General features: G+C 30.2%; 2 protein-coding genes across 3 annotated transcripts; one reads left to right on the top strand and one right to left on the bottom strand.

The window, feature by feature from the left end:
- Positions 1-3427, bottom strand: LOC134835065 (uncharacterized). Its single transcript, XM_063849916.1, has 7 exons — positions 3019-3427; positions 1509-1556; positions 1071-1144; positions 740-970; positions 600-684; positions 305-514; positions 1-224 (listed from the first exon to the last, which is right to left on the bottom strand). The coding sequence occupies exons 1-7, from the start codon at positions 3080-3082 to the stop codon at positions 1-3; spliced, it is 936 nt and encodes a 311-aa protein (XP_063705986.1). The 5' UTR covers positions 3083-3427.
- A 1665-nt stretch (positions 3428-5092) lies between these two features.
- Positions 5093-19931, top strand: LOC134834274 (neurexin 1). 2 transcript variants are annotated; one of them, XM_063848869.1, is made up of 19 exons: positions 5093-5272; positions 5545-5708; positions 6007-6529; positions 9126-9461; positions 9526-9661; positions 9722-9871; positions 9940-10127; positions 10567-10725; positions 10792-11052; positions 11127-11511; positions 11580-11956; positions 12042-12153; positions 14923-15070; positions 15136-15893; positions 15948-16126; positions 16188-16359; positions 16504-16739; positions 17754-18063; positions 18136-19931. In XM_063848869.1, the coding sequence occupies exons 3-19, from the start codon at positions 6083-6085 to the stop codon at positions 19119-19121; spliced, it is 5340 nt and encodes a 1779-aa protein (XP_063704939.1). In that variant the 5' UTR covers positions 5093-5272; positions 5545-5708; positions 6007-6082; the 3' UTR covers positions 19122-19931. The 2 variants fall into 2 exon arrangements, with proteins under 2 accessions (XP_063704939.1, XP_063704938.1); XM_063848868.1 differs by having other exon boundaries at positions 12042-12162.

The raw sequence follows: 19931 nt of genomic DNA, 5'->3' as shown, positions 1-19931 counted from the left end.
TTAAAACATAAAATCCCCAAAATCCATTGCATAATCGGCATCGTCTACTGTCAAATCATCACAATTGTTATGCCAATCATTACCACCGCTGTAATCAGTATGTGTATTGTGATAGCAATCTGCAACAACGCCATCGACTCCCATTGTATCTGTCAAATTTGAGCAATGGACATGCGGGACTGCATGCAAAGCGAGTGCATCATCAGCTTGAGACCAGGTTAAAGCTGAATAACATGTTTAGATGAGAATAGAAAAGAAAAATCGTTCAACTTTAAAACTTATAGCTTTCCACACTATGGCTTACCCCCACCCCAAATTCCGTTAGATAAAGTTGACCAACCGTATCCAAAACCCCAGGGTAGCGCACACGCTAGTGTTCCCTTTTTATCCGACGTAATACTATTGCGTCGTAGTATTGCAACCGGCGTCTGGGTTTTGACAGCTGATTCAATTGAGTATATATTGTTTTGTGTTGTCACCTTTTTTCGCTCAACATTTTCAGCTGTAGTTGACGCTAAGTTATGCAAATAATCGTACAATGATAAATAAATTTTACTTTAACTTTTCTCAAATATCCTAAGAAATTTAATGGAACTTACGTCGGACCCGCACAATCGGTCGTTTCAGTATACCTAATAAGTGTCTTTTATCAACGATTAATTCTATTGTAGGTGGCGGTGGGAGCTAAAAACAATAATGTTATTCAAAAAAATATAGAGCTCAATATTTTGTAGCTTACGGTTTTTGCAATCGCCGCTATCCATTCTCCAACTTCTGATTCAGATTTAGCTAGCATCCAATACACCTTTGATTTTCTACGACGACATCCCAGTGCAATTAGTTGCGCTAAATGACATCCTTCTGGGAGTGGTGGACGGCATGGAATTTGAGAAGTCCAGTTGGCAATTGCCAACATTTCAGGACTTTCTTTAATTAATACTTTTCCATTAGGGGAAGATTTGCCAGGCTCCTTAAATATGTACGCATAAAGAAAAACATGTTTATAACAGTTAAGACTATATCAATTATAAACGTAGAACGAAGAATATAGTTAATAAAAATTAATTTACCGTGTACCAGGCCATTGTTGAATCATCATATAGGACAACATATTCTTCAGACCATGTATTCCAAAATAGCTGTCCTGAAAATTCAATACAATTTCGTTTAATATATATGGTGCATTCCATTTTAAAAAATACTAAAATCAGGGATTGGATTTTTCCCTAAAACCGTAATAAAAATTTGAAAAAAAAAATAAACTTTTGCTTTGGCTAATTTCAAAATTTTACGATAGTTTTAAAAAATGTTTTCGCAAAATATGGGCAAAATGTAGCATTTGTAGGTCGAAATTTCAAGTTACTTCAAAATGTTTGTTCATCTGGATCATCAGTCGCCTCGAGTACATTAATTTTTACATACGGTTGAAAACGAACCGGGATTTTAGTATTTTTTAAAATGGAATGTTCCATGTAAGTATACGGAATGTATTTTTACTGTATACGAACTTTTATATCTCAGCAAATATCCACCTTTTATTTGTCGTGCCATTGTGCCTGAAATTAAAATAAAATGTCAGTTACAAAAATGAAACCAAAGAATAACAGGACCAAAAATCTATATAACAATAGATGTTGATATAAGTTCACTCAAGCATCTAATGATTTAAAAAATCTATCTAGTAATAGAGAAAATTAATAATATGAAATAAACTTTTCATTTACCAATTTATATTTTTACGTAGAATTCATTAATATGAGAATTAAAAGTATCATAATCAAATACCACGATAGCATGTGTTGCTTTTAATATGACAAAACTTTTCTATTTTTTGGGTTTTATTAATTTTCCAACTACTTAATATCTAACAGCTATGTTTATAAGATAACAACATTTAACACATATTTTTTTTACCATAGATTTATATATCTCTTATTTGTGATTATTACAATATTTTTTTATATCAAAATGGACGTAAAAGTACATTCCTTTTTTAATTTTTTGATTACTTACGAATTAAATATGTATCAATATTTTTTTTCATAAATCTTTTTTAAGAATAAGTGCAATAAAAAACAAAAAATATCTTTGAAAATAAATAAAAATCACAACTATCGACGATCGAAAAAAAGTAAAAAAAAAATATATTTTTATCTGAATAAGTTAAGCTGATATGCGCAAGTTAACTTGTTCACTTTATTTTACAATTAAATTTACAAATTTAAAAATTTAAAAATTTACAAATTCACAAATTTAAAAATTTATAATTTTTTTGAACTTTTTGTCCCATGACCCATTTCAAAAGTCGAAAATCCAATGACCGTGAATGAAAAATTAAAATCAAAATTCAATGTTAAGTTAAAGTAGATACCTTAAAATCCCCATATTGAAAAAAGTTTTTGAGACAAAAAGTTCAAAATAAAAAAAAAAATATTATTGGAAATCAGAGCAAAGTTCTTTCAAAAAGTTTTTGTCTTCCCATTAATAAAATCGAACACTTTGTCTGTAGTAAATTGGGGTAGATAGTACTTTCAATTAAAATAGATTACAATAAAAATTGAAATAAATAAATTTAAATAATAATTTTAATTTTTTTTTTATATCATATACATGTTTAAGTGTAGATCAGTGGTAGTTTTATTTTTATAAATGATCAAATCATTTTAGCCTTTAGAATTATTTAGTTACTTAAACTTTTTAAAATCAAAGGTATTTTGTTTTAAATCTAAATTTAATATGTAGGTATGATTGTATGTATATCAACATTTTTTTTAAATCCACAAAGAAATCCTTGAAGAGAAACTCAGATTCTCACATATTCAAGCGTACCTAGAGTAAGTGAGATGATGCGATATAAAAAGCTTTGAAGGCAATAAAATATTCATAAATCATGCTTGTATGTGATGATAATTTTTAACGAAGAAAAAACAGGCTTAATGTTAAACAAAGCCGTGGATTTGTCTTTTTTTCCTTCTTTGAAAAAATAAGATATTTTAAGTACAAAACTGTGTCACTTACCTGACTGCGAATAATTTGGTTGGTTATTAGTTGACTGCGGTGGTTTTGCACAGAAAGAAAACATTTTTAGATTAACAGAAATGTAATATGTTTGAATTAGATGTTCCACTGTTTCCAATCTCAAACCACTTTAATTGTGATAGCCAGGTTTCTTAGATCAGCTTTATTGAAATGCTCACTAGTTTTCTCTGCTCATTTAAAGATTCGAGATCTTTTACATTAGTTTTATTAAAATTATATTTATCATGTTAATACAATGTACACTGCCTTTTTTATGTGGTTTGCTTTTCCAAGTTTCTTGGTAATGTGGTTCATGCAACAATTAAGATACTTTCTTTATTATTCTCTAATTATATTGAGATTCAATTTTACTATATTATTCAATATTCTTTTTTTAGAACAAATTTTGTAAAATACTAAAATTGCAAAAAATAGTTTTATTAATTATTGATTGATTTTTATTTTTAATTTGCAAGACTTATAAAATCTCTTCCGTTTTCCTCATATTCTGAATCATCATCACATTAATTTTTGGCACCTTTATACTATTTTTTACGCGTTTAATATACAAACTTTTAGTTATATTAGTATTAATATTATAAAAAGAATCCACAATGGTTATTAACAGCTCTGTCAAATGATGTGCTTTTATGTGCGAAACCCGTCACGGTACAAAATTGAATGAAACAATTTTTATCAATGATGGCGATAACAACTTTCGTGTTGGGCTTGCATCATATAGATATAAACAACTTCATACACCAACGTAACACAAGGATGGATTGAGCATGTCTGACACACATTCATAAAATGATATTCACATGGAAAAATGTCGTCGTCTTCAACTTCTGGTGCTATAGAATATATGAAGTGAAATTTATATTAAAGTTCATGTATACGTTTCATTTTTCTCCCAGAAAAAAGCCGAACATTACTTTGAATAGTCCTACAAGATGGTGCTGTACTAAAACAAAAGCTTTCAAAAAATAAACAAGGAGTCACTCGAATGATACAAACTTTAACGGACAAATTTCCTATACTTCATCAGAATCGTTTGATAGTAATGTGATATTTGGAAGTTAAAGGAAGTTATCAATTGTATATTTCCAAATGAACACCTTTCAATATTGAATGAATTGAAGCTATTAGGTGGCGTCTCCATTAAATTTTAACACGAATATTTATGATATTGCTCGATATTTATAGTGAGCGAATTAAGTAAATCAGAGACAATGCCATTCATAAATTTATCTGCTATTAGTAACGTTAATAGATACAATGGGTGCATTCAAAATCACTCATCGCTTACATCATGATTTTTTTCTGTGATATTTTTTCGATCATAAATCTGTTTTTTGATGAATATTTTTGACTTTAATGACATATTTTTACGAGTGTCGATGTGTCCCGATGAATCGAACAATCCATCTTATTTAACTTGAACGCGTTCGATAAAAAAATTTTGGAAAAAATCATTGATGTCCATCGATGAGCAATCTTGAATGCACCCAATGATAATTATAACAGAGATCCCAAAGCAACCTTGTTATAGCTTAGTTGTGACATGAAATCGTTCAAATGTGTGAATTTATGTCTTCTGCAAAAAAAAATTGCACTCTTAGTTCTATAGTCAAACGTTAAACCATATGATCTTAGAGACTTCTGTTCTATATAATGAATTGATAAATTTTAAAATATTAGTAAAAAAAGATGATTAAGTTTGCTTTATATCTGTTTTCATTTTATAGCCGTTATTGAAAAGGTATTTTATGCTAGTGCTTTCGTTCATATACAAAACACACACATTCATATATACCGAAAAATGATTTGATTTTACATGTGATGTAATAGTAAAGCAACAAACATGACATACGAACGACTACTAAGTAAAAGTCGAAGTTTTCGTATAAAATGGAAAATATAGTGGTTTCCTGGAAGCCGAAGTTCAGCTTCGTGCATGACGCAAGCGTATTTGCGAATACTATAACGTAGTAGGACTCAAACCAATATTGCTGATGTTAAATTCCAGTTTATACAAAAAAATATTCCTCAGTCGTGTATAAGAGCTGCAATACATAAGTTTCTCTAAAGATACTTGCTCATTAATTTGAAAATATTTAAAAAAAAAAAATAAAAGAAAACGCGTTACCTACCAAACTAAGATAAAAATAAAATTGAAAAGTAAAAAAAATGTAATATAGTGTTAAGAATGATACATAAGTCCTGTGAGAGCAGTTAACAAAAGTGAATAAATGTAAAAATCTAACATGTACCCATTAAAGATACTCTTTATTTTTCACCAAATCTGATGCCTAGCACCCAAAAGTTAGCACAAAGGTTTAGTGAATGATAAAAGTTATTTAATGATAAGTAAATTGATATGAAAAGTAGAAGAACTATCAACTAAATAGACACAAATAAGTACTCCGAATAAACCTCTAGTTTTAGTCCTGATGCTGAAAAATGTATAGTAGAGTGTAAATTATCGATTTTTCTTTGCACATACATATATGTTTTACACTATAGATTTCGTACTGCTAAAATATACACGGAGTTAAGCTGTTTATAGATACAATTTGTACGATGAGAAGGCATTTTCCATACATAATGTAATTACATTGAAAAAAACACAAGAATAAAAGAAAAGAAAACGTGTGTATATTGTGTCCTCGTGATATGCTGTAAATAAAGTATATGATAAAGAAAAGTATAGTAGTGAAGTAACGAAAAAAATAATACTTTTAGAAAAAATCATAAAATGCATGGAAATTGTATTGCGAATATGTGTTCAACAACAGAAGCAGCAAACATTTGAACATCAAAAATTCAATCAACTCAATGTGTATAAAAAATTTTGAATTTACTTACATCGTACGTGGAAAAAGTACAATTTAATATGAAGATACAAGATGTTTTAAACTTTTGAAATTATAAAATACGTCATGTCTATGTAAATATATATTAGGAAAAGTGATATTATTTTTTTAGGTATCGTTCGATAACTTTGAGTATAAAATAAAATGTATGAAATAAAATAACTAAAGATTTAAAGTGATCAATCAAAATGGAATTAAATATATTCAAAAAAATGCTACATCAAGAATTAACTAGTAAAAATGCTCTGAAATCATCTAAAAAATCATCATCCCTGCTGAAATATCGCCGTTGTAAAGTTAAATCTTCATTTACAATATTAGTTACGGCTTTCCACTTTGTGCTTGTTTTGCTACTTTCAACAGACAGTTGTAATGGTTTTGTGCTAGATGGTACGCAAAACTCCTTTGCACAGTTCCGAAAGTGGTATACGGGCCTTAACGGGACATTAGAGTTAGAATTTAAGACGGAACAACCAAATGGTCTTGTAATGTACACGGACGACGGTGGTACCTATGACTTTTTTGAGTTGAAATTGGTAGAGGGTGCACTTCGTTTGCGCTATAACTTAGGTGGTGGAGCACAAATAATTACAGTGGGACGTGACTTACACGATGGTCACTGGCATAAAGTGCAAGTAAGTTAATATTATTATTATTGTTTTTTTTTTTCATAATTTTCTTCTATACGAAGTTTTAAACATACGACCATAAAGAGAAACACGAAAGAATTTTAAATAGTAATGAAATGTGTAGCTAAATATATGTACATAAATCCTTTTACAATGTCATACTTGTATTTCAAGGTCATCAGTAGCAACGATAATAAAAATCGAATCAAAATAACGAAGAATATTGTTTGATTGTTTGAAAAACGAAATTCGATGGTAATAGGATATAATCAATATACTTCCAATTTCCTTATACTTTCCTTATTTGTGTGAACAAATATGTTTAATAAAAAGAAACAGTAATTGCATATAATGATGATTAACGACCTTGAAGTATTTCGTTGCTTATTTATTAATTATTCAAAAATAATGAATGAACAATTTAGACCCGTGTTTGATAGACGTTTTGTGAATGAAATCGCTTTTTGATATACATACAATTGTGTTCGTACAATGACGCATTCCGTAGATTTGGTATTGTAGGCGGCAATAATGAAGTTCTACGCATGCACCCTACACCAGAAAAGAAATATAAATCTGTATTTTTTTGTTTAGTCGAAAAAGAATTTTACTTTTGCTTTTGTGTTTTCAATGTTTTTTTAAATCCTTATACGTTTATTTTTAAGCTACATCCTTCAATTAGATTTTAGTGATTTGCGAACAAAACTCTGGCTTAAAATTGAATTAATAAACACATCAAGCGTTTAATTTTAGTCTATGTATTAACAACAATAACACTCACAATAGGTCTTCGGACCGCGGTGATGCATTCTCAAACCCAACCTAATAACAATTTGTGTGGCTTTCAAAGCACTTATATGCTTTGAATATCATTCTTGCAAATGGATTTAGATTTTCACGAAGTCAAAGATACAGACATTTCAGTTTTATATGGTTTGGCAATTTGCCAATCAAACAAGCAAGTGAGTTTAAAATCCATTATATGTATCAATTACGTGTTTAAATTAATTAACAATCATAAATAATAACATTAAGATTGTTTTGAGGAAAAAAATTCACCTATGTGGGTAAGATCATAAAGATATTTGTAAAATTTTGAACTGATCTGTAATTTTATGTTCGAAAATAAGATTCTGAGATTATTTTAAAAAGTTATTTATACTTCTAATTTAAATTTGAAAAACTCGTGATTTTTAACTTCAACAAACTGAGTCATTTTTGGACCAGTCTTTCATTGCTCAAACGAAATTATGGATCAATCGAATAATTTACAAAATATTTTGTAATGTTACCAAATTCAAAATTTTTGATTAGGCCATTAAATTTAATTATTTCACTTTATGTCGCCCCCCCTCCAATTTTGCCGAAAAAATTCAGGCGGAAAAATAAAAATAATAAACAAATAAGGAAAAATTTTGACATTTTTTGGTACTTTTTGATTAAAAAACGATAATAATGTCCAGTAAAAATTAAAATTACATTAGATATGAACTTAACTTGCTTTAAAAATGCATTATCTATCGAAAATTTGATGAAAAAATTTTTGAGTCACGTGAAGAAATTTTTTATTTTTTCTTAAATTTTTATTTTGTGAAATTTTATTAAAGTTTTGACTTAAAAACTTAAAATAATAAAAGTAAAAATTATTTTAATATCTTCAATTAACGATTAACGTTCAAAAACGTCAAAAATTTAGTAAAAAAAAAAAATTTTTTTTTTATTTTTTTTCTTTTTTAATGTTGCCTCTTAAATATTTTTGGTGTTTGGCTTATTTTTTTTATTTATTTTTTGTTAGTTCGTGACTTTTCTTTATTTTACCGTGACAATTCACCAGTCACTTTCACTAATTTATCAAGCTTACTTTTGATATTCGTTTTCGTTTACAGTATATTTTAACGAGTTCTAACGAAAAATGTATATTTTTATTGATTGAGATAAATTAGATAATATTATATTATTATTTTGTCAAAAACTCGATTTATGAATTTTATTTTATTAATTTATACAAAGAATTTCTAAGTAAATTTACACAAAAACAGGACTATGAATATGCAACAGGAAAGCCTAGTTTTTCTAGTATCTATAATCGTCTATAAAACTGTTTCGATAATATTCAACTTAAACTTAAAATCAACTGTAGCCGTAATTTCATTGATTAAAGCAGCTGCATGTTTTTTAAGAAACAGTAGGGGATTCATGTTTTGAGTTTATATGTACTTGATTTCATGCTGATCTCGATGATTTTTTATTTAAAATTGGTTTAGACAAATGAATCATTAGACAATTTGTATTTTAACGATGACAGTATTTGTCATTATTGCTCAAATCAGATTGTAAAAAAAGTCAAATTTTACATATACACAGTTACTTACATATGTTTAAAGAATTGATATTTTAATTACATATTCAAATTAGCGAATTTTACTCTAAATATTTTTTTTCTTTTCGTCAAAAATTAAGGTTAATATATGATCGATTCATGTGTGTCTTGTTGCAATTAAACTTATACCTATTAGGTACATTTTGTTAAAATGATGACTGTCTTATATTTTTCATCTATAAAACATGTTTACTAAATACAAACCACTTTTTCCAATTTCAGGTACTTCGTAGTGATGAACGCACAACCCTCACTGTGGACGGCGTGGCACAGTATAAGGATTCACGAGGGAAAGAATTCCAATTTGGTAAATTTGCCACAAATTCCGATGTCTTTGTTGGTGGAATGCCAAATTGGTATAATGCCAAGCTAGCATTGTTAGCATTACCGAGTGTGATATTCGAGCCACGGTTTCGAGGCTCAGTTAGGAATTTAGTGTATGCTGATGCACCGAATGTTGGGCCTCGGAGGCAGGAGCAACGAGCGCAACGTGACATTAAATGTGGCGATATGCCTTGTGATGGAAATGAATTGCCCAACAAAGAAAAGGTGGCACGTGTAAGTAACAACATGAATTGACCTTTGAAAGGGTTCAAAGGGTTTAATTTTTGTAAATTTACAGGGTTTAAGAAGTAATATAACGGATGCCTGCGAAAAAAATGATCCATGCTTACATAACGGAATCTGTATCTCAACCGATAACGGTCCTATATGCGAATGTAGAAATCTAGAATACGAGGGAACTTACTGCGAAAGAGGTGATTAAAGTATTAAAACACACTAAAGAACAATTTGAAAAGTATTTTTTATTCAATCAGATAAAGCACCTTCTGAAGCAACGTTTCGCGGTACAGAATTCTTGTCGTATGATCTGGGACAAACTGGAGGTGAACCTATTGTAAGTGCACAAGATGCCATTTCTCTGTATTTTAGAACACGACAGCCAAATGGTCTACTATTCTATACAGGTACATACATTATTGCTTTGTACTTTGTTCAATTACCTCATTTATACTGAACGATAAAAATTTACTAGGACATGGCACGGACTATTTGAATCTAGCGTTAAGAGATGGTGGTGTAAGTTTAACAATGGGATTGTCAAATGGAAAGCAAGAAATGCATATTAAACCCGCAAGAATTCGTTTCGATGATCATCAATGGCACAAAGTTACAATCCATAGAAGAATACAAGAAATTTCCTCAATTACAAGTTTTTGTCGAGTAAGTTTTTAGTATATTTTTTAACTAGGCCGCTTCAGATAATTTTTAGTATTTTTAGCATTTGTTACTAAATTATTCAAAGAAATTTTCTTTATTTATTCAAATTCTGTATGGGATAAACTATGGAATCTATTGGGAACTATGGGAACTATTGGGAACTATAAGACCTATGGGAACTATTGGGAACTATGAGACCTATGGGAACTTTTGGGAACTATGAGACCTATGGGAACTATTGGGAACAATGAGACCTATGGGAACTACTGGGAACAATGGGATTTATGAGACCTATGGAAACCATTAGACCTATGGGAACTGTATGCAACATCGAAATGGGGTATACTATGTCGTCTTTAGACGACTACTTTCTATTTTTTTAAAATTTCATTTGACATGGCTTACTCATTTTATACTTAAATAATTAATTATCAATTTTTAGCTTGTTGCAGTAGTTGACGACGTCTATACGGATCATTCTCATATCGCTGGGAAATTCACAATGCTTTCATCATCTCGAGTATATGTGGGTGGAGCAGTTAATCCTCGTGCACTTTCTGGAGCTCGTGTTCATAATAATTTTGTCGGATGTCTTCGGAAGGTAATTATCAAATCCGAATTCACAAAAAAAAAAATAAATAAAACCAATAAAATTGGTTCTTTTTAGGTTGAGTTCTCTGCTGATACATTGAGATTAAATTTAATTGACCTAGCGAGAACAGGATCGAAATTAATTCAAGTTGCAGGACGTGTTGACTATACATGTCCAGCTGGCGATCCACAAGACCCTGTTACATTTACCACCCGCGATTCTTACTTAACTTTGCCATCTTGGGAGGTGACAAAACAAGGCGTTATCTCATTTAAGTTCAGAACAAATGAACCAAATGGATTGATTATTTTAAATACAGGAATTAAGGATCAAAAGGTGAGCACTAGATTTTCGTCTGCTTAAAATTAAAAAATATATATATTTATATATATAAATTATGTAAATTTCAGACCGATTTCTTTGCTGTCGAATTGCTCAATGGACATATATACGTCCATCTTGATTTAGGTTCGGGTGCTGTAAAGGTACGAGCTAGTCGAAGACGTGTCGATGAAGGAATTTGGCATGAGCTGAGTCTACGACGCGTTGGAAGAGAAGGACGAGTTGCAATTGACGGACAATGGAGTGACTTTAAGACACCTGGTGACTCTACACAACTTGAATTGGATAGTGCCATGTACGTTGGTGGTATTGGACCACCTTATCTGGATGTTCCGGCACCACCAGCTCTTTGGACTGCCACTTTACGTCAAGGGTATGTCGGATGTCTCAGAGACTTGGTTCTCAACGGAAAACCCGTGGATATTGCAGCATTTGCGAGACAACAAGATTCAGGTATTCTATCTGAAAAAACAGTGATAAAAATCGAATATTTTAATTATGCTTTATGTTGTGTTTTCAAGGAGCTGTAAAGCCATCTTGCCATGTTGTATCAAATCAGTGTTCTGGTGCGATCCCAGCTTGTCAGAACGGAGGCGTATGCACAGAAGGTTGGAATCGTCCACTTTGTGACTGTTCTGCGACATTGTATACAGGTCCTACATGCGGTCGCGAGTCTACTACTTTGGCATTTAATGGATCTCAACATATGACAGTTTGGCTTGGTGGCCAACAAGGTACACGGACTCAAACAGAAGAACTTGTTCTTAGATTTAAGACTCCCAGACCTGTTGGATTACTTTTACTCACGAGTGCAGAATCAAATTCACCTGATAGGTTAGAAATCGCACTTGTGGCAGGTCGAGTAAGAGCTAGTGTAAGATTAGATAACAGAGAAAAGGTATGTTTATTTTATTTTTTTATTAACTAGGTATCCTCATTTTTGACAAATAAAAATTTATGAAAAACATGATTGACAATTACAGAATCTGTTGGCTGGTCAGGGAGTTCTTAATGATAATAACTGGCACACGGTGAGATTTTCAAGAAGAGCTTCAAATTTAAGACTTCAAGTTGACGGGGCCACCCCCGTCAGGGGTACGTTATGTATGTATCAACTGCACTTATTTAAAAGCCCTATACGTGTCGTGACGTGTCGTTTTTCTCTTCAAAAAGTATTGAAAATCAATAATTGGTTCGATAATCGTGAACTTTTATGATAATGAATTATATAACGTATAATTATTATACCAAAAGTAAAAGTATTTGAGAATGAAAAAGTAAAAATGTTCATTTATTTCGAATATAAATATTTACGTTTTATCTAATAATTGGATAATTTTGGATTCGTATTTTAAAATCTGAAAATTTTGTACAGTAATTTATTATTTTTAGTTAAAGCCAATGTCAAAAGAATATTTCTATATTTCATAAAAATCATAATTTTATAATATTAAATTGTCTCGTAAACTTATGATTTCTCATAGCAAAACACATAATTTTAGTTTTACTATCGTTTATTTTTTTAGAGCCATTCTGATTTAAACATATTTACATTCACTTTATAAAAAAGATAACGGCTTTAATATAAATTTCGCTTGTTGTTTGCTCGATATTTCGTTATTTTCTTAATTTACATTCATATATTTCAATTTCTATATGAATTTTAAACTCTAATGTGTCATCTTGCAGTTTTATATATTTTTTCTACAATATTTCAAGAAATTTGAAAATCTGTCATAGTTTTTTGGATTGAAACGTATTTTTTTAATAAAATTTTATTGATGAAAAAAGAAAAAGTGCTAATTGATTTAAATGCATAATAATTGAGATTTTAAAAATTATATTTTTATAATTTCATGGAAACTTGAAGGATGACATAACTATGATCATTTTCAGTCGATTTCTTAATTTTTTGTTGCATTTTACATGATTATTCAAAATACTCTAGTATTTATTTATTCTCTATTCGTATTTTTCTAAAATGCCTTAATGAGTTCAATACTGTAACTTTTTAAATCTCTATGTCTTTTCTTGTAGCTGAATTACTTGTTCGATAATTTTTAAAAAATCTGTGTTTTTTTTTTCTTGTATGATTTTATTTTTTAAGCGTTTCTATTAATTTTTTTAATTTAATTGAGTACCATCCAAAACATACTCACCAAGCTTTTATTTTACAGACAAAATTCAGAAAATTTCAATTAAAACTTAACATCTTATACATACTTAGTTCATTTGGTCTTATCAACATAAATTTATATCGGGTCTATTTGATAGTATAAAATATTTTTTCAAGAAAGACTATTTAACTCATATTAAAGTATAATATTAATTATTTATTTCATCACAAACATATTTTTTTCATTAAATCTGACGTACTTTTTCGCAATACCTATTACCAAAATATATGATTTTCTATTTGTGATTGTTTATACCTATTATGTCAGACAAATTTCAAATTAAAATTTCGTGTTTAATATAATCTTAGTTCATTATACCTATAAACCAATATATATATATATATATATAAATGTATATTCTTCAATTAATATTATATTATTATAACATGATTAATTATTATTAGCAAAAATTGCTTTAACATAAGCGTTTATTACATTTTTTATCAATACAACTAAATTGAATTATTTATAATTTTGCTAAAATAAAAATTTAAAATTTTGAGTAAACTAATTATTAATATCATATATAAAATAAACAGATCAACTTCAAAATATCTTTCAATAATAAATAAATAGCACAAACATGGAATAAATATATTGAAAAGATTAAAAATCTATGAACCTGTAGCTAAATATTGATGGCTGTACATGGCCGTATATGAATATTTAATGACTTTATATATGTATACAAATTATTAATATTATATCTTTGCGAAGAAAAATGACAAAGGTTCTTACCATTATGAATCGAAACGTCAGGGCGTTATTTTATTGCACAAAAATGTTGTTTGAGTGCTTTTCATATAATGAATAATACCAATATCAAAAGCTGAAAAATATGGCAAATTGTAATTGATGTACGAAAGAAGATAATTTTTGCAAGAGTTATGAAAACAACAAAATTTTGAATGCAAAAACTATTTTCTTGAGCCATAATAAATGATAAAGCTTTTATGACAGCAAAAAATAAAAAAAAATATTTCGGAGTTATGCTATCATAAATACTTTATCTGTTAAGAGCATGTTAGAAAAAAAATCAGAATATAAAATATATAAGTAGCTTGATTAGAATTTAAACCAGGCCGTTATAATTTGTAATTATGATTTCAATTTACGAATATGATTTGGTAGTGAACTTTCTTGACCCCTTCACCACTTTTATTATAAATACTTATAGTAAGCACACAAAAAATCGAAGTTGTATTGGCTCCAATTTTTTGTGTCGAGCATAGTTAGTGATAAATATTGTAAATATAATAGCAGATGTCTCTAGCTTTTGTATCGCAAAATGCATATTTGTGGGTTTTGCTTGAAAAATTGCGGCACCTAATTACTTTTAACCATCATTATTTTTTACTGCATTTTCACATTTTTATTTGCTTCCGAGTAAAAAAACTCCACATCTCTAATTTAGTTTAAAGTGAAAATTTATTTAATAAAAAATAAATGAATGAAGATCAATAACAAACATCTTATCCTAGCATGCATATTTATTTATTATTTTGTACGAATGTCAACTTAACGCACGTCATCTTCTCTCTTTAAAAGCACACGATAACGAACAATTATTTTCTTTTGAAAAAGAATTATAAATACATATGCGCTTTCTGTGCATGATTTGGAAAATAAAACAAATCTTTTGCTAAACAACGATGGCTTTTCCTTTCTTTTTGCTATGGAAATGCAGCTGAGACAATTTTGGGAAAACATAGTACCTTGGAGGTTAAATCGATACATTTGGGTGGATTATTTCACGCGGAAGAAGAAATTCAAATGACGTCTACAATGCCAAACTTTATTGGACAAATGCAAGGATTTGTTTACAACGGACAAAGGTGAGTAAACATACATATATAATTTTACGCACATTTAAACATAAATAAAATTTATTGAATTGCAGATACATTGATCTTGTTAAAACACTTGGACCAGAACTTACTTCTCTGCCAACAACAACATTCAAATTGACAGCTCGTTTTGTAAACTCTCCACCTGGAAATCCATACCTTCCTGTAACATTCCGATCGAAGCATTCATATGTCGGACTTACGATGCTCAAAGCATATTCTAATGTGTTTATAGACTTCCGATTTAAAACACTTGAGCCAAATGGTTTGCTGTTCTATAACGGTGGAAAGCGGAACGACTTTATCGCTGTCGAACTTGTAAATGGTCATATTCATTACGTTTTTGATCAAGGTGACGGTCCCGTGACAATTCGAGACAAATCGCGAGTGCACATGAATGACAATCGTTGGCATTCCGTCAGTATTCGTCGACCGGGACCAAGAACACACACTCTCATCGTAGACGACTCAATTGAAGTATACAATACAGCTGGCAATAATGTCTATTTGGAGTTAGAAGGAATCTTGTACGTGGGAGGAGTATTTAAAGATATGTACTCTCGTTTGCCCGTTAGTATCGCATCTCGTAGCGGGTTTGAGGGATGCTTGGCATCTGTGGATTTGGCTGATATCTCTGCTAGTTTAACTGAAGATGCGATAGTTCCAAGTTCATTAGTAGTAGCTGGATGCGAGGGTCCAACCAAGTGCAGTCAAAATGCTTGTTCGAATCGTGGCGTTTGTGTTCAACAATGGAATGCATATGCATGTGAATGCGATATGACTTCTTTTATGGGATCTACTTGCAATGAAGGTGCATAATTGTATGTTGTTTTACTTAGATAAAAACTAATTTTACTTTCTACAGAATCGATTGCCTACGAGTTTGGAGCAAATAAGGGTTTAATTCAATACCAATTCCCACCAGGTCGTCAACCAGACACTGAAGATGATTCAATAGCTTTAGGTTTTGCTACCATGAAGTCAGATGCTGTCTTGTTAAGAATCGAAAGCTCAAATACTCCGGATTATCTTGAAATGGAAATTGTTAGTGTATTAATTGATATTAATTTTGTATGTTGTTAATCATTTTAATTGTTCATCACAGGTTGAGGGTAACGTTTTTGTTGTTTTTAATGTCGGAACAAACGACCTTCCATTGGGTGATATTTCTGTAAAAGTAAACGATGATAATTACCACGTTGTACGATTTGTACGAAATGGAGCAAATGCGACATTACAAATAGATGACTACAATGTCCAAACACTATCAGCGCAAGGTAACAATAGTATATTTTATATGCAATATATTTTATTTAATAATTTGTAAATACTGAATAGTCATTTTAATTAAATGTAATATATTTATTTTTTTTAGTAAATACTCCTACTTAAATTTCTTTTTTTTTTTAATTCTGTTACAGGACATCAATCAACGGCATTTAATTCAATGGCAACTGTGTATGTTGGCGGAAAAGTTAGCCGAAATGGACGGTCTCGCATTGAACGGCCATACGCTGGAGTAATTTCTGGATTGTCCATTAATGGCCTCCGAATACTCGATTTAACATCTGATCGTGATCCACACACCACAATTCGTGGCGATGTGCAACTGGTAACCGGGGTAACAGATAGAAATATTCTTCAAAGAATGCAGCAGGTTAGATTATACCACGAAATCCAAATATTAAATTTTCAAAAAATATTTATATGCAAATACCTATGAAAAGTTGAATGATCAAGCATCGATATTTTTTTATCAATATAATTGTATACATAAATTATTGATTAAGTGGCACATATGAGCTTTCCTCGGTTATGTGTATACAAATATAAATACATATTTTTCACATTTAATGTACTTTTTCTGTGGTCCAAAAAAAGTAAAACTAGTTTTATTAGCAAAAATTATAAAAATTACTCAGTATTTTGCACTGTATTATATGAAGATTATTAATTTATTTTGTTTTAATATTATTATATACATCTGTCAAACATGTTTGTTTTAATTCTAACAAAATTATTGTTATCCTTATTGATTTGAATACTTAACAAGCAGCTTTTCTCTTTCAAAACTTCTCAAACTATTCCTCACTTTCAAATTAATTACTGTTTTTGCATGTTAAAAATTTCTATCTAACACATCAATTTTGTAATTGTTCCATAAATCATCATTTTGATTATTATCTAATGAAAGGAAACAAGAATGCCACTCACATATTTTGTATGTCTAAAATTAGTTGTGAGCTCTAAGTCATATCAAAAAATTAATTAAAATGCTAATCAGAAGCTGTAATCCTTGAAGAACGATTTCAAACCAAGACCTTCGTTTTGAATAGAATAGCTTTTAGATTTTACACATGAAACTCTTGAAACATTAAACAGCTACACTTAATACAACTGTACACAAAAAGTAAACAAATTTATGATGAGTCTTAGTGCTTACAATTTATATTTACTTTCAGTTAATCTAATACAAAATGTTTGATGAAAAATTCAAAATTTTCTTCTTTACATAAATTAAATTTAATTTTATTAGTTTGTTTGAATTAACACGCTCACATACTTTCAATATAAATTATATTGCACAAAAAATATTCACAATTATAGAAAGTTTCAAATAGGTAATTTAATACATATTAATGTTTTTTGTTTTGAAATAATTTTTTTATAGACTCCAGCAAGTGGTTACCCAGGAGTAATGGATGATTTGATATTTTCTGGGGCTGGTTCTGGATGTCGAGGTGACGACGAAGATGAGTGTACGCCGCCATTTAATGAAGGCAGTGGGGATGACCTCATAACACCAGTATATATTCCCCCAACAAAACAACCAAAACAAGAAAAAATACCAAAAACGTCAGAAGATGGTGGTGATACGAGGTTATGTGACGATGAAGATTGCAAATCAGGTTCAGGGTCTGGCGAAGTTACAGAAATATTTACAGTCAGTACCATTGCGGGCGGTAGTACATCAAAATCAGGTAAATTCGGTTCATTATCAACTATCATATTTTCTTATCTACATTTAAATGATTTTTTTTATTAATGTCTAGAAGCAGAATCAGAATCAACACAGTTTACCAAAGAAAGTACACACACTACTGATTCGAAAACAACAGATCAAGAATCCCCGAGCAGTCCTAAAATTTATATTAGTCAAACCGAGGAGCGTACTACTCCAATTGATTCTGGCATATTTAGTGGATCAGGATTCGGATCGTCAACAGCACAACAGCAACAAACGTCACCGTCGTATTCATCCACGTCCTTTGCAACTTATCAAACAACGAAACAATATCAATTCAGTTCAACAGACACGAGTCAAGCGCCAACAATTTATTTATGGCCAAGTAGTAGCACTTCCACAACGCAGGCTGAAACTACGCCTGAACGTCGAACAACTACACCATATCGTCCACCTATTGTTTACACCTCCACGACCATAGTAAACGAGCCTGAAACAGAATCCGGGTCAGAAGATTTGGATACGGATAATATAATTGAGACAAATGAAGATCGCAACGGCCGTAACAATATTAATGATCATAGGAAAGGAGAGCGTAATGGGAAAATTTATGAGCCACGTTCAACACAACGTGCCGATGTGCCACACTCTCGTTCCGAAAACTATCCCACAAACGTATACAATCCGACAATGCGCCCAAAGAAGCCAGGTCGTGTTACGACTGACACTGAGGAGCGAACGGCAATGATAATCGGAATTGTTGCCGGTGTATTAATAGCTGTGATTCTTGTTATTCTCTTAGTCTTATGGTTAAAATCAAACCAAGAACGCTCATATAAAACGGAACAAGACAAGTCATATAATTATGGACCTGGGCCAAATGCTGCTTTGCTAGGAAATGTGGCTGGCGCAAGTAACATGCAGTTCAATGGTAGCGGGTCAGCAGGAATCAATAGTGGGCATCATACGAATGGTGGCGGTTCATTTTCACATAACGGATCAATGCGCAATGGATCAATGTCGGAAAAACCCAAACCTAGAAATAATAAAGACGTTAAAGAATGGTATGTGTAGATTCGTTATTTTCCCTATTCCGCAATTTAAATAAATGTTAAAAGGAATTACTGACACCGAAAAAACTATTGAGAAGATTTCTTGTTATAAATCGTTTATATTTTAAATTATTGAAGCACAAATAATAATTTGATCAATGCATTCCACTTACCGAAAAATGATTCCCTAAAATTATTAAATCACCAAGAAATATCAAGATAACAAAAACAATTTTTGCATCTTCAGTATTACTTTAAGTCCAAAACAATCCATCTTTCTAATTATATATTATACGTACCTAATATAATTATATAAATTATTAAAAGACAAAACTAGAATTTAAATATAAATAAAATAAAACAATAATAAGCATTAAACAACTTACATGAAAAATAGGATCCGATAATTTGATATAAAAAAGTTGTTTCACTAATTATAGACGAAAAAATAAACAATATAATAGACCAAAATACGCCCAATAATATCCAACGAAGTGTTAGAGAATTTGTAAGACAGGAAGATTAGATCAATTTATACGTTAACTTATGGAAAACTCATTTTATTGATATAGAGGTTCCCTCAGTTTATACATTTTGCTTTTCATATTTTTCGGAGTTAATGCTTCTAAAAATTGATTATATTGAATTATTTTAGTCATCAAGTGCGTTTATAAAAATTAAATTTGTTTAAAAAGCCATTAAAAAGAGTTTCAAAAATTAAAAATATATTAATTAGGTACCTAATGTTATAAGAATCATTGCAATATTGATAATCTCGATATGTCGAGCTTGAATTACAAAAAATTTGTAAAAAATAAAAGATTAATATTTA

This window comes from Culicoides brevitarsis, chromosome 3 (assembly GCF_036172545.1).
Source record: "Culicoides brevitarsis isolate CSIRO-B50_1 chromosome 3, AGI_CSIRO_Cbre_v1, whole genome shotgun sequence".
Classification (NCBI taxonomy): Eukaryota; Metazoa; Arthropoda; class Insecta; order Diptera; family Ceratopogonidae; genus Culicoides; species Culicoides brevitarsis.
The sequence above is the reverse complement of the archived record's forward strand: the minus strand, read 5'-3'. Positions and strand labels throughout refer to the sequence as shown.